Genomic DNA, 16239 nt, shown 5'->3' on the forward strand with positions numbered 1-16239 from the left:
GGGACTGGGAACAAATTTTCCCCTAAATCAGATTGGTAGAGACTCTGAGGGTTTTTCGCCTTCCTCTGCAGCATAGAGCATGGGTCACTTGCTGGTTTAAATTTGTGTAAAGAGTGGATTCTCTAAGTCTTTAAATCATGATTTGAGGACTTCATTAACTCAGCCAGAGGTTAGGAGTCTATTACAGGAGTGGGTGGGCAAGGTTCTGTGGCCTGCAATGTGCCTGCAGTCAGACTAGATGATCATGATGGTTCCTTCTGGTCTATGAGTCTATAAGAGAACAAACTATGGCATACACATTTTCATTTTCCTAGGGTTAATGGCATACAACATTTTCCTTGTAGAATTTATCAGGTCTTCCATCTGCACACTAACAGCCACATTCTTCATTGGATTATGCTTCAAGCAAGCCCACTGAAACCAACAGGTTTGCCTGGTTACAAGGTAACAAAGGGGAGAATTTGCGCTAGTGCTAAATGCTAAATCTACCTAGAGTGTACACTGACTGCATGCAACAAAATATTAGCAAGAGATGTTAAGAGCAACAAGAAGGGTTTCTTCCGGTATGTTAGCAACAAGAAGAAAGTCAAGGAAAGTGTGGGCCCCTTACTGAATGAGGGAGGCAACCTAATGACAGAGGATGTGGAAAAAGCTAATGTACTCAATACTTTTTTTGCCTCTGTCTTCACGAACAAGGTCAGCTCCCAGACTGCTGCACTGGGCAGCACAGCATGGGGAGGAGGTGACCAGCCCTCTGTGGAGAAAGAAGTGGTTCGGGACTATTTAGAAAAACTGGATGAGCACAAATCCATGGGGCCGGATGTGCTGCATCCGAGAGTGCTAAAGAAGTTAGCGGATGTGATTGCAGAGCCACTGGCCATTATCTTTGAAAACTCATGGCTATTGGGGGAGGTCCCGGATGACTGGAAAAAGGCTAGTAGTGCCCATCTTTAAAAATAGAACTGCAGGCCAGTCAGCCTCACCTCAGTCCCTGGAAAAATCATGGAGCAGGTCCTCAAGGAATCAATTCTAAAGCACTTAGAGGAGAGAAAAGTGATCAGGAACAGCCAGCATGGATTCACCAAGGGCAAATCATGCCTGACTAACCTAATTGCCTTCTATGAGGAGATAACTGGCTCTGTGGATGAGGGGAAAGCAGTGGATGTGTTATTCCTTGACTTTAGCAAAGCTTTTGATATGGTCTCCCACAGTATTCTTGCTGGCAAGTTAAAGAAGTATGGACTGGATGAATGGACTATAAGGTGGATAGAAAGCTGGCTAGATCATCGGGCTCAACGGGTAGTGATCAATGGCTCCATGTCTAGTTGGCAGCCAGTATCAAGCAGAGTGCCCCAAGGGTTGGTCCTGGGGTCAGTTTTGTTCAATATCTTCATTAATGATCTGGAGGATGGAGTGGACTGCACCCTCAGCAAGTTTGCAGATGACACTAAACTGGGAGGAGTGGTAGATACACTGGAGGGTAGGGATAGGATACAGAGAGACCTAGACAAATTAGAGGATTGGGCCAAAAGAAACCTGATCAGGTTCAACAAGGACAAGTGCAGAGTCCTGCACTTAGGACAGAAGAATCCCATGCACTGCTACAGACTAGGGACCGAATGGGTAGGCAGCAGCTCTGCAGAAAAGGACCTAAGGGTTACAGTGGACGAGAAGCTGGATATGAGTCAACAGTGTGCCCTTGTTGCCAAGAAGGCTAACGGCATTTTGGGCTGTATAAGTAGGGGCATTGCCAGCAGATCGAGGGACATGATCATTCCCCTCTATTCAACATTGGTGAGGCCTCATCTGGAGTACTGTGTCTGGTTTTGGGCCCCACACTACAAGAAGGATGTGGAAAAATTGGAAAGAGTCCAGCAAATGGCAACAAAATTGATTAGGGGGCTGGAGCACATGACTTCTGAGGAGAGGCTGAGAAACTGGGATTGTTTAGTCTGCAGAAGAGAAGAATGAGGGGGGATTTGATAGCTGCTTTCAACTACCTGAAAGGGGGTTCCAAAGAGGATGGATCTAGACTGTTCTCAGTGGTACCAGATGACAGAAGAAGGAGTAATGGTCTCAAGTTGCAGTGGGGGAGGTTTAAGTTGGATATTAGGAAAAACTTTTTCACTAGGAGGGTAGTGAAGCACTGGAATGGGTTACCTAGAGAGGTGGTGGAATCTCCTTCCTTAGAGGTTTTTAAGGTCAGGCTTGACAAAGCCCTGGCTGGTATGATTCAGTTGGGAATTGGTCCTGCTCTGAGCAGGGGGTTGGACTAGATGACCTCCTGAGGTCCCTTCCAACCCTGATATTCTATTCTATGATTCTATGCAACGTAGGTAGTATATAAGCATTATAATTGCTAGCTACAACCTGAACCCCCCCTATTAGCCAAGCATTTGGGCCGCTATGTAAGAGCTACTAGAGGGTATGAAATGTCTGCATTCAAGTTACCTGAAGTTCATTCTTGGTTTCCTTATTTTTAATCCAAATTTTGCCCTGAGTCTGTGGATCAATTAACAAAGGATAACGAGCTGCTTTCGTGGCAATAATTCCATTCTGTATGGATAGGTCATCGTTTGGCAATCCTTGGAGGTTCCACTCACTGATGGTCGGAGCATCAATCAACATCTCTGTAAGGTTTAGGTTGTTGCCAAATGGGATTTTCCGGGTTTTCATTTCCTTTTGCCAATCATTTAACAACAGATTGCGGAACTCTTGGTTAAAAGGACCAGAATACGATAGAAAAGCTGTAGCCAGCAACACATCTCCTAAAAAAAAAAAAAGCACAAGATACTGAAACACTGTGACAGCTTTGTTAGGGTAATACATGTGCTTGGATGAAACAAACAAGAGAGACAGGCAAAGCTTCCAACAGGACCTACAGTATAATTTTTTGTGGAAGGGCAGATTTATTTGCTTGACTATGCTGTGTGCAAAATATCACTGAAAATGTTTTTTTTTCCTAATTCTAACCTCATGATTTTATTGAGACTTTGGGACCATTTAAAAAATATAGTTTTTCAAAGGTGTTCTGAAAATTCCCAGTGTATCATACCAGCAAGGGTCTGTTGTCTGGCTATAACAAAAGAAGGACCGGAGACATTTGACATGGGTTTAATTAGGCCGCAACAGTATTATTAGATGTCTGGGACTACCCGGCAGATAAAAGTGTACAGTACAAGTAACCCCATGTTTATTCCATAATTATCTGGGGGGCTTCCACCAGCTCCCCCCATTTTTCCATCCAGGTCTCTCCAGCAAATCCATTGCCAGGATTTTACCATCCACCCTAGGGTTACCATATTTCAGCAAGCAAAAAAAGGACGGGAGGAGCCCCACCCCGTCCTGCCCTGGCCCCGCCCCATCCTGCCCTAGCCCCGCCTCTGCCCCTCCCACTCCCCCCCTCAGAACCCCCAACCCTCCCCCCGCCCCTTGTCCCGTGACTGCCCCCTCCTAGGACGCCTGCCCCTAACTGCCTTCCAGGACTCCACCCCCTACCTAAGCCTCCCTGCCTCTTGTCCCCTGACTGCCCCACGATCCCCCCCAAATGCCCCCCAGGACCGTACCCCCTACCTGTACCCTGACTGCCCCAACCTTTATCCACACCCCCACCCCCAGACAGACCCCCGGGACTCCCATGCCCCATCCAACCACTCTCCACCCCCTGACAGCCCCCCCCAGAACTCCCAACCCTCCTCCCGCTCGTTGTCCCCTGACTGCCTCCTCCTGGGAACCCTGCTCCTAACTGCCCTCCAGAACCCCACCCCTATTTATGTACAGGCGTGACTACCTGCCCTTTCCTGGTTACTATACGCGGCCAGTCCGCATCCACATCCAGTAGTTAAAAAAAAAAAATAAACTAATAATTTAAATTGGAATTTCATCCATTAATAAGTATTTATTATATAGTTAAAACCATTCTATTGAAGGACAGATATTAAATAACACTAAATATGTTAATGTTCAAAACAATATTAAAAATATGAAGATTTAGAGCTTGGAAACCAAAATAGCTAAAATTTAGTTTTGGCAAGATACACGGAATGGAAACTCCGGGATCTTTACCTGTCACTGAATATAGCCATCATACCAATAGTGGAATATAAAACAAGTCTACATACACTCTCCTTAAAATTTTTACTTCTGTCCATTCCCAATAATTGTAACAAATCATTATTCCCTTCACTCCACTTGCCACGCGCCCCAAGCACAAAACCAAAGAAGTGGATATTTTTACCTCCCGTTAAGTTTTTAATTTCTTCCTCTAACTCAAGATAATAAGCCACCTTCTCACTGTGGGCTTGTTCCAAACTTCCGGCATTATCCTCCCATCGCACTGTAACATCAACCACCACTGCTGTATCTGCTTTTCATAAATATAATATCCGGCTTTCTTAACTCACCCTTACTATTTCTCAAATGGGGCTCTATTATTGCCTTCCACCCTAATTTACCAACCTTATCTACAACTGCAGACACTACTCTATTATGCCTTTTTATCCTAGCATTCTTAGTCTTATAACATTGTCCTGAGATATGGGGAACAGTCTCCCGCACTTTACCCGCACCATCTACAAAGAGCATTCACACCTCCTCTTCCTCTTGCTAATGTCTCCCTAGTAGGATAAATATTTGCCCTAAGCTGCAATGCTGCGATATACGCTGACTATTTAACTTTACTAGAGTTTCTAAAAATCGAATTACTAATTAAATCATTTTTAAAATATTTTATCCCTATTCCCTGACATCTCAGTTCCGACCATCTTAAAAATTCCTCTTCCCTCCATTTCTTGGGATGAGATGTTACTGCACTAAATAACAATATTTTATCCACAAGATTTTCTCCTGCATATAGATAAGATAGGTCCATCCAATCATCTCTCGAGACAATATGTCTCCTCCATTTACGAATTAACATATTTGGGATTTGCACACTAAACTTAGTGAGAGCTAAACCACCATCCCTACCTCTAGAATAAAATATCCCATCTGTGGTACACTGAGGTAAATGTAAAATCTCTTTAACTATTTTTCTAACACATCAAGATCATCTAAAAGATTAAAAGGGGGTTCTATTAAAAGAAGATTATAAAATAGCTTCGGTAAGATGTATGTCTATAAAATTAATATTTTTGGGGCCGGTTTTAATGGGGCCTTAATTAAATTCTCACTCCAATCTTTCAATTTTTCTTTAAGTACCGGTCCCCCTACACCTATCCAGGGATCTATTCTAGCTCCTAAATATTTTTCAAAATCCCCTGGTTGAACATATTCAATCTCCTCTGACCCTATCTGCCAATTATCCTTAGGATTAACTACATAGGTTTTACGTTTAGTTAAAATATGAAAGCCTTTCGTTTTCTTCACATTAACAGAGAGATTAGTATTTTTACAAAACTCCTCTAAGATACCCAAATTTTTGATCATTGCTTTATATGAGCTACTTAAAATTGCCACATCATCGGCAAAAGCCAATGACGTGACACTATTACCCTTAACATAAAAACCACTTCCTTCTACTTCTAATCTAGTTAAAAGGGGATCCATAGCAATATTAAACAAAATTGGGGACAACGGGTCACCCTGCTTGACCCCCCTCCTAATTAAAATAGACTCAGTAGCTTCATCACCCACCCACACCCTTGTTGTGCAATTATCATAAAGGTCCCTAATAATATCTATAAAATGTTCATCTATACCAAATCTTCTCAACCCGGCTATTATATGTCCGTGTCCCACAGAATCAAATGCTTTAGCCAGATCTACAAACACTATTGCAATTTCATTCCCATTTCGTTTAGCCCCTTTAATCAAATTATCTAATATAGCAATATTTTCCTCACACCCAGGGGCGGATATAAACCCTTTTTGTCTACTACATATCTTAACTGTTTCCACCAGTCTTTTTGCTAATATTTTGGTATAGATTCTAATCCAAACTGACCCAATTGTCAATGGTCTCCAAGATGTTAACTTCTTCATTTCCTCCTCATCTTGTGTCTTTGGTATTAAAATCGTTCTATTTTTCTTAAATTCATCTGGTACCTGTCTATTTAGAAACCATATATTAAAAATTTTTGTAAGTATTAAGGAGTCTAAATTAAAAATATCCCACAAATTGCTCACTTTTACTTTATCTGGGCCAGGAGCACTACCTTTTCTTATTTCTCTTAAAGCTATTCTAATCTCATCCACAGAGATCGGACTATATATCATTATCCGCATTCTCTGTGGATGATGGCCACCCTATCATATTACCATGTCCAATTGTTCCCAAATATTTACATAGTATTCCTCAATTTCTTTCATAGGGATAGCACACTTAGCCTTATCTGGCTCTCCCATTATAATGCGAGTCAATCTTCTTCTATCCTTATCAAATAATTGTTGATAGAATTTATACTTAGCTTTCTTTGTAGCATATCTCCTACTTGCATTAAATTGCTTCCTTCTCCCCTCCTTTCTCATCTTCCCTTTTCCTTTATTCCTCAACTCTATTTGACTTTCATTTCTAGGGTCCTTTCCCTCTACTAATGAATAACATAATTTTTCCAACATTGCCCATCCGAGAGCTTTTGTTAAAATCCTCCTTTAATAATCCTTCAATTTCCCGTAAACTATTTATTATTTCTCTTCCCTCCCTACTTTGTTTTCCCCGTTTACATATTTTCTCCACTAAATCCACTTCTGGATGTCCTTTTAGTGGGAAAATCCTCTCTCTTGGGGGCGGAATTTCTAATATATTTACTCTAATATCCTCTACCTCAGTCACTTCCTCCTATCTCCTGTTACCACTAACTTCTTCTTTGCTAATTCTCGTCTTTTATCTGATATTTGTTTATTCGTTTTGGTCCCTCATCTCGCTCTCAATACATTTATTTATATTCCTTTTCCAATATATTTCCTTTCAACTGTATAAGCTGCGCAACCTCATCTTTGGTCCATATACGAGATCTAATCGATCCCTCTTTGATCTTACTTTTAGCAGCCATATCTTCTTTTCTTTGCTCATTCCTCACAGCAGGGTGTCTATGTCTACAGTGTTGGCTCAATCCAGATCTAGTATGAAAACCAAGCCCACAGACCGAGCACATATGGCTCTTCATTGGGGTATCCGCCTTCTTGGGTATGCACTTGGGGTAGTGGCAAGCTATATTACGATATTGAGAAGATTTTCCACATTTACTACATACAACTCGTATGGCTTTACTTTATGAACCACATTAATGTGTCTGGCCCATTTACCAAATGTTGGTAATATCTGGGGACATATTGGACAATTAAAACTATCAACGGGATACTCTAAATAAAAAACCCCATCCTTCCACGAACTACTTTCTAATATATTATATTACTACCAGTACTGTTAAGATCCTTATTACGATCCCTATTAAAATCAGTACTTGGTCTAAAACTATTTAATAAACTAGACCCATTAACTAAATGAGCATTAAGATATCCCAATTCCCTAACATATGGATCATCAAATGTACTTAAATACTTAAAATCTGGATTAAAACTGTCCATAGTTAAATCATTAAAAGTGTCCCTTGTAAAAACCATCGGTAAGATAGATAAAATCTCCTCACCACGATCATCACAAACATTCTCCTCTACCTCCTCTCCATGCTCCACTGGAGGACTTGATTCTCACTCTCATTCTCATGAGACTTCATATAGTCCACACCATTTTATCCATTGGTCCAGCGACCCTAATCACACCCCTAATATATTTAACACTGTCGGCCGGGGCATCAAAGCCAACAGCGGGGGCGTTATTAACCCGGTCCAGCGCCAATCCGGTATAAAAATATAAATTACTTTTTTCCATAGCTAAAAGATTTACCCTTCTCAGGGGGAAACTAACCCTTTCCAGGGGAAACTAACCCGTGCCTGGGGGAGGCTACCCTTACCAGGGGGAATCTAAACCCTTACCAGGGGGAGTCAGCCCGTACCTGGGGGAGGCTACCCTTACCAGGCGGGCATCCATGTGGCACCATATGGGGCTGCCCAACCCCGTCCCACACCCCACTGAATGTGGGATGTGGGTTCGTCCTCCGCAATCCGCCTGGCTATCCAAGCCAGTTACCGACTCTCACCACGAGGAGGTAGCGGTTGGACTTGCAATCCAGAGGCTTTCCTCAAAGAGGGGTCCCAAACAGCATAATGTCGAGCTCTAACGGGCGTGTGAGAAAAAGCCTCCCTGTTCCTTGTCCCCTAACTGCCCCCTCCTAAGACCCCCCCCCAAATGCCCCCAGGACCCTACCTGTACCCTGACTGCCCAAAACCTTATCCACACCCCCACCCCCAGAAATCCCCGTCCTGAACTCCTGACCCCGCCCCCATCTCTTGACTGCCCCCTCCAGAACCTCCCTGCCCCTTCTCTGACCTCCTTGCCCCCTTGTTATTGGCGTTGCGCCTAATGTCTCTGAGCTTGCTCAGGAACGGCCTGAGCCGTTCGTTCCGGCACGCTGGGCAGCAGTGGGGGAGGAGCTTCAGACTGCAGAGGCGATCTGCGAATGCAGGGAGAGGGAGGGAGGGAGCTCTGCTGCAGGGGAGGCGGAGGACGGGCTCTCTCGGGCTGTCGGAGCCCCATGTAAGTGGCACCATCCGGCCGGCTGCCCTGTTAGCCACGCGCGCTCTGCATGAGGGGGGAAGTCCGGACATTTACAAGTTCCCCCCGGACGCTATTTTTAGCTCAAAAAGCCGGACATGTCTGGGGGAATCCGGACGAATGGTAACCCTAATCCACCCCCCTCGTAGGAGGGTTAAAGTGGGCTATACGAATGGGGGGGTTGGCTCCATGCCATACCAATCACAGAAGTCCCCAACCGTCCCTGTTCACTCCTTTAACAAACACCTCTTTTTAAGTCTTTTTCCAAGCCATTTGTCTGGTCACTGTATACCTTCCCTATGGAGTACCTGCACTGGTCATCCGCCACAAGGATGTTTGGCTGCCCCCAAGACTGCTCCGTGTAAAACAGAGCTTCCGGTGCAGGGCTTCCCCTTTTAAACCCTGCATTCCTAGGGGGTGAGTCAGCAACCACGTCCCCTTTTGCAACAGTTTTCATCTCCACCCCCTCCCTGCCCCCAGACCTAAAGCACTGGTCCCTTCATTCAGCCAGCCAGCCAAATACTCCCCACACTTAAAGGTGGAGGAGGGTCACTCTCTTGTCTTGCTTCTCATAGTCATTAATCTTTAGCCTCAGGGTGGGGGAAGGTCTGGTGCTGATGGTCTTTGTCAGCTTTGGGGGTTTTCCCCTCTCCCTGCTCTGCAGTGAAACACTGAAAAGCCAGGATGCAGGAGAAATAGACATCCCAGGCAGGAGGCAGCAACAGCACAGTGCCTATTATTGGCAAGAGGTTGGAAGAGCAGAGTTTTTCCCCCAGTCACATCCTTGCTCAGTGCAGAGAGCTCAACCTAGCCTGAGAAAACAGGGAGGTGTGTGCACAAAATACTGCATCCCCGGGTACATCTACACTGCACACTCACTCACTGCAACATGTAGAGTGCACATATTGCACACACACCCTATCACAGGTATAAATAATAGCACAGATGGTGAGGCACTGCTTACGTGATCAAAGACATGCCAGAACTTATGGTATATATATATTACATGGGGTCTCTGCATGCTCAAGCAGTGTCTCTCCCATCTAACTGCTATTTTTAGCAGTGTTCATCTCACTGCCTCCCTGCTGCCAGAGCATTTCCCCACTGCAGTGGAAGGCTCCAAAAGTGGGTGCTGCCTAGTATTTCCCCGCTACCTCCCCCTGCCAGAGCCTGACACTGACGGATATAGTTACACAACACAGTATGGATGCAGCTGGCTTTTCACTTTGGCATGTAGCTACCCATGCCCCACATGCCAGAGCTGTAACAGTGTAGACATAGCTCCAGTGTCTCCTTCAGTAATGGGAGTGAAAGCAGGGAATACCCTTATGTTTTGATATATTCCAGGCACCCATGATTTGATTCAACAAAAGGAACATGTTCAGTTGTATCCATGATTTTTCTAATTCCACAGCAGTTATCTACATGGCATGCTAATGTAATCATTAAGATCTGTGATCTCTGTTGGACAGGATCTAAACTGTTCAACCCACATTTTTGCAGTGGATAAATGAATTTATTTTCCAGCTCAAGAAACAGAGGCTTGGGTATTTGGAGCATAAGGGCTTGAGTTCATTCCCATTAATTTCCCAGTGACCCTGGCACACATCATGGCCATGGAAGTTACATGTTATCAGAAGAAAAATTTAACACCTGTGAAACTGGTATTTTTAAAGGTGCTTTATATCTCCTTGCGTTATTTGGATGGTATCATAGATTCAGAGCTTTGATAGATACTGAAGACTAAATCCAATCCAAATGCCCCGCAAGAATAACAAAACAGTTAACTGTTAAGTAGTTAAAGTTATTTCCACCCAGCGGTGCAAACTATAGAAATCAAGAAAATAAAAAAGTGAGTTCAACCTTCACACAATATAGTACCAGTCCCCAAGCACTAGTCCCCCACCATCAGGACTCCACCAACCACCACACTAATATCCTGCAACACTATCATGTTAGTTTACAACCAAGACTAGACGGTTAATGACTCTTTTTAAATCAAAAGTTTAGATTCTGAAAATTATGGCAACAGTATTAGTAGACAAACATTTTTTAAAAGATTATCATTGTGTAGAGAGAAACTGATGAGCAATAATGTAAATATATAGAAGCAAAGTGGTCAACTTTCAAAGTCGTTTATTCCTTATAATTTTTACAGTATAGAAAAATCTATTTTTAATCTCAAAAACCACAAATTTACTAGCAGGATCTGAAGAAGGTTACTTACTGTAAATATACTTATAACTCAAAGTATTCATTGGAAAATTGTCCAAAAAGTTATTCTATCCTTGAAGAATAAGTGGTCTATGTGTAGGGAGGATACACTCTATTATTCATACAGAACAATTAATCTCTATTTCAGGCACAAATCTTAACATCTTTAGCTATACAAACTATGCTGCTTCCGTAATAGTCATCATTCACATGTCACCCTCTACTAGCTGCAGTCCACAGATTATACTCCCTAATATTACTATATAAGCATGAAAGTATCATGAGTTACCACTAGTTTTATATGCTGTACAAACTATTTTATACCTTACTATGTGCATCTTGCTTTTATGTAGTGTTTCTCACCCAAAGATGACAAAAAGTGCTTTACAAAGAGAATTAGACTTTATCCTCATTTTAGAGCTAAAGAAACTGAGGCTAGGTCTACACTACCCACGTGAATCGGCGGGTAGAAATCGATCTCTCGGGGATCGAATTATCGCGTCTCGTCGGGACGCGACAATTGATCCCCGAATCGGCGCTCTTACTCCACCAGCGGAGGTGGGAGTAAGCGCTGTCGACGGGGAGCCGCGGAGGTCGATTTTGCCGCCGTCCTCACAGCGGGGTAAGTCAGCTCCGATAGGTCGATTTCAGCGTATCTTAAATTGACCCCCCCCCCCCCCCCCCCCGTAGTGAAGACCTGCCCTGAGACACAGAGGAGGTTAAGTGACTTGTCCAAAGTCACCCAAAGAAGCCACTTGCAGGGCAGGAATAGAACCCAGGTGACCTTAGTTTCACTTCAGTTCATAGTCACAGGGAGAGTTCACAGTAAGTCTGTATAATGAAAAATTATTCTTACCCACAAGCCTCTTAGTTTGTGCAGCAAACTCTTTACTCTGTTCAGTCCATCTCTCTTTTTCACCTGCTAGACCACTTATAAGACTGGAGGCTGTTTGCATCTTATGTCTGCAACGTTCTGCATCTTCAAGTAAGGTCTACAGACCACACAAAAAAACACTGATTGGAAGTGGAAGGAAAACCCTACTTTTAATTAAACTCTTAATGGCATAATGACTCACAAATAGTACTTTAATATTTACTGCATTACCATATGCCAAGTATCATAGTTAAGGCTGCGTGTCTGTCATGGAGGTCACAGAAATCAGGGATTCCGTGACTTTCTGTGACCTCTGTGACTTCTGCAGCAGCTGGTACTGGCTCAGGGGCTGCGCACCTGGGCAGCCCCTGGACCAGCATCAGCAGTTTGGATGTGTGGGAGGTAGCTCTGGGCTGGGGCAGGGGGTTGGGTGTGGGGTGGCGCTTACCTGGGGGGGGGCCTCCCTGGCTCCCACCAGCATGTCCCTGCAGCTCGTAGGCAGAGGGGCTAGGGGGTTCCACATATTGCCTGTGCCCGCAGGCTCCGCCCATGAAGCTCCCATTGCCTGCGGTTCCTGGCCAATGGGAGCTGCGGAGCTGGCACTTCTGGCGGGAGCAGCGCACGGAGCCCCCCTGACCACCATTCGCCCTAGGAGCTGCAGGGACACACAGAGACGAGTAGGGAGCCTGCAAGCCCTGCCAACCTTCCCCCGCCCAGCAGCAGCAGGGGGCCTAGGCCATGCACTGCCATCCTCCCCCGTCCCCAGCACCGGCAGAAATCCTGGGCCGCATGCCGTCACCCGCATCCCCCCCCCCAAAACCAGCGGGGGGCCCGGGCAACCCTCCACTCCAGCACCAGCGGCATCCCCAGACTGCCCCCCACCGAGCACCCATGGCCTCCCGGCCCAAGTTTTAGTTAGGGGTATATAGTAAAAGTCATGGACAGGTCACGGGCCATGAATTTTTGTTTACTGCCCATGACCTGTCCATTACTTTTACTAAAAATACCCGTGACTAAAACGTGACCTTAGTCCTAGTGGCCTTAGTCATAGCACGTAAAACTGAAATGCTCCATCACTATGCATTAACTTCAAAGAATGGATGCATATTTGGGCTTGCTCCATACAATTGTATATAAGGGATCAGGGGCACAACAGGACCCATCCTTTCCCATAAACACTGCCACCCAACAACACAGTCAGGACTCTGGGCAGAGGCTACAGCATGCTGCCTAGCCCTGCCCATGGCTCAGACCCCCAGAGATACATCTCACAGGGGGTCACAGAGAACACACACTCACCCCAGTGGCTCCTGGTCCCTTCCCCTAGTGGACAACTCTATGGCATAGGTGCTGTGTGCAGGATCATGCACTCTGGTCACACCTGTGGCGACCCCAACCCAGGATGGAGCTACTGAGTCAAGCTGGATGGTTGAGCTTTCTCTGTGGCTACGACGGCAGCCGAAGCTGCAGCACAGAGCAGCTGGAGCAATACAGACCACAGATCCATCATGGGAACCCCAGGGCTGGAACAGGTGGGAGGAGTCCAGGGCTGAGGAGGACTTAATGAGATGGTCCCTAGAAGGGGAAGATCCTATACCACTGTGCAGTGCGGGGAGCTTCCATCTGTGCCCCTGGGGATAGGGATGCCTCCTATATGTCATTGTGCATGGCATACGAGGGACCAAAGGGGACCCAGTTACTGCCCCCGAGACACTGTCACAAAAATCTATCTCTGAATTAAAATTTCAGGCAGATCTGACAACCTCAGGGAGACTCTCATATGTAATTCCCCCTCCTCCGCATCATGCTTGACCCTAAATACCCAAACCAGCACCCTCTGGCCCTTCATTAGGAAAATTCTGGTTGTGCCCCTTCATGGGAACCTTTGAATTTTGTTTTAATTTTTTTACTGTACACATGTATGTTAAGTGCTGGTGAATGGTGGGTGACATCTGCCAGCCTGGGAGCTTAAAGTCCACAATTTCAAATATCTGTGCACAGAAATATTCACATATTCATGTAACAAATGCAGTGTTCAATGCATGAAGCTTTGTGCTACATACACAGTGGGTTTTAATGAGGCCAGGAAAGTATATAAGAAAAAAAAAAAAAAAAAAAAAAAAAGAAGGATGTCCCTGTAGCGGGGTGGCCTTGCTCCCAGGCGCCCCTGGAAGGGAAGAGCCAGAACAGCCGCCAGAGTGGGCGGAGCCACCACCGCCTGTCTCCGCCCTCCAGAAGTCAAGGGGCAGGACAGGAAGTATAAAGGCCAAGCCACAACGCTCAGTAGCGGGCCGGCAGCGGGAGAGGACAGACGCTGGTGCCCGAGCTCCCGTGGGCCTGAGCTGGCCGAGAGCCCGGTATCCAGAGGAGGACTGGCCGAGCCTGCCGAGAGCCCGGTATCCAGAGGAGGACTGGCCGAGCCTGCCGAGAGCCCGGTATCCAGAGGAGGACTGGCCGAGCCTGCCGAGAGCCCGGTATCCAGAGGAGGACTGGCCGAGCCTGCCGAGAGCTCGGTATTCTGAGGAGGACTGGCCGAGCCTGCCGAGAGCCTGGTATCCTGAGGAGCGGTCTGAGCTTCCCCCCGCCGAGGGCCCAGAGGGAGCGACAAACCTACCCGGTGCTCGGGGCCCGGAGGAGCCCATGATCTGGGACATGGTAGACGAGACTCAGGATGGACAGGTACCCATGGAGGAGGAGATGGGAAGTGGCCCGGGGACAGCAGACCCCGAACCCATGTCAATGTGTTGCGGTCAGGATCCCCACTGACTGCGCGGCAGACGGACTTCTGCTGATAGGGCCCCGGGCTGGAACACACTGGAGTGGGTGGGCTTGTGTTCCCCCCTGCCACCCCGCGCTGGGTGGCTGTCTCTCCTCCTCCTTGTCTAAGGGGCCTGGGCCTCTGACAGACTATTTGTTTGCTGCCCCGCCCTGACCTAGGGCCTGGGCTATCACAAACTGACCCAGCCCCTGCTACAAGGCCTGGGCTGCTGATTGACTATTGGGTTGCTGCCCCGCCCTGATCTAGGGCCGGGGCTGCTAATTGTGTGCTCAATCCCTGCCTAAGGGCCTGAGCCCTGAACTGTTAATTGTGTGCTCAATCCCTGCCCAAAGGTCTGAGCCCTAAACTGTTATTAGCTTTGTAGCGGGGCGGCCTGGCTCCCAGGCACCCCTAGAAGGGACGAGCCCCACCCCGGAACTACTACAGTCCCCAAAAAATTCAAATTTTGTTCCCTAAATTCTCCATTTCAAAGGACAGTAGTGAGTTTGAGGAGATGCACTGTATTTTGTGATTGCATAAATAGTATCAGTGACTAAAGCAGTCAAAGAGTATCTTAATGTAAGGAATACTGCACCTGTTTTTCCCTCATGGCTTTTTCATATTCTGCCTGTACAAAATCTAATTCAGCTTGCTTGTCATCCAACTCTGCTTGGGCTTTCTGCAGATCTAGCATGGCAGTGGCAAGGCGATTCTCCTGGACTGCCAAATTAGCCTACAAAATATACATATGCAAAGCAAATCATACACAGAATGTTTCAAAGCATTTGATATAAAGCACATCTCAATTAAAGCTTCATAGCATTATATTTAAAATCTAAACTGCTCTGTATAATTAAGCTATTACTCAGAATCCTTTCAATTCAATTGTCTGACAGACTGAATTCTGCTACAATTCTCAGCTGCAATTCTGTGATAAAACACTTCGCAGGAGGGGATAAAGCATTTCACTCAGATGACCCTCCACATTTTCTCAGACTACATGTGTACAGAGAACACATTTCTGAATTCAAATATAAACATCCCAGACCTATAGCTATTCCATGCTCAGATCATGTCCTTCTAATTCCTTCTTATTGAGTATCAATCTGTTCTTTGAAAGGCCTCAAAGTATAAAGGAGATAATCAACCATCTCATCTAAAATACAGTACTAACAAGCCAGTACTACAGGTCATGTATAGCCCTAATTTATGATACAAATCCCATACTTATATTAAGAGTTTTGTGAATGTAGATAAAGGGTTGTAGGTAGGCCAGGTCCTTGGCCTTATGGTTTGCCCTGCTCGGTCAGCAGAAAGCAACTGGAAAATGGCCATATAGGGGGTAGCTGGGGATTCCTTTGACATAGAGAGTTATGCAGCTAGCAGAGACAGCTCCACAACAGACACTCCTGGGCCCTCTCAATATAAGAGCAGCATTGAGATAAGACAGCAATGCCTTGCACTCCTGCAACAGCCAACTGGAATCATGGCTCCTAAGAGGCCATTCCTGCTGGTGTTGGTAAAAATTAGCTCTCAAGCTGCTCCAACTTATACTGGCGTCCAAACCAGCACTAAGGAAATGTCCCCAACATTGATATTTTCTTTTACGAAATTCCAGATTTTACTAATTCTGGAGGCATTTGGTTAATTATGATTTACTCAGTTTTGCATGAAGTTTGTGTTTGCACCTACAAGTCTCATTGTTAGATAAATAAATACTTCAACTGTGAGCAAATCCAGGTTTGTTTATGAAAAGGCAGATGTTACTTTCGAAAATTT

The 16239-nt window shown here is 45.6% G+C and overlaps 1 protein-coding gene across 1 annotated transcript in view; it reads right to left on the reverse strand.

Moving 5' to 3' along the window:
* DNAH5 (dynein axonemal heavy chain 5) overlaps positions 1-16239 on the reverse strand; it is a 315641-nt gene that overhangs the window by 54927 nt on the left and 244475 nt on the right. The window contains exons 61-63 of the mRNA XM_065584236.1: positions 15056-15193; positions 11685-11820; positions 2452-2768 (exon numbers count right to left, since the gene is read on the reverse strand). Coding sequence (XP_065440308.1) covers positions 2452-2768; positions 11685-11820; positions 15056-15193 — 591 coding nt within the window. The remainder of the gene's footprint in view (positions 1-2451; positions 2769-11684; positions 11821-15055; positions 15194-16239) is intronic.

The sequence above is a fragment of the Chrysemys picta genome, chromosome 2, assembly GCF_011386835.1.
Source record: "Chrysemys picta bellii isolate R12L10 chromosome 2, ASM1138683v2, whole genome shotgun sequence".
NCBI lineage: Eukaryota > Metazoa > Chordata > Testudines > Emydidae > Chrysemys > Chrysemys picta.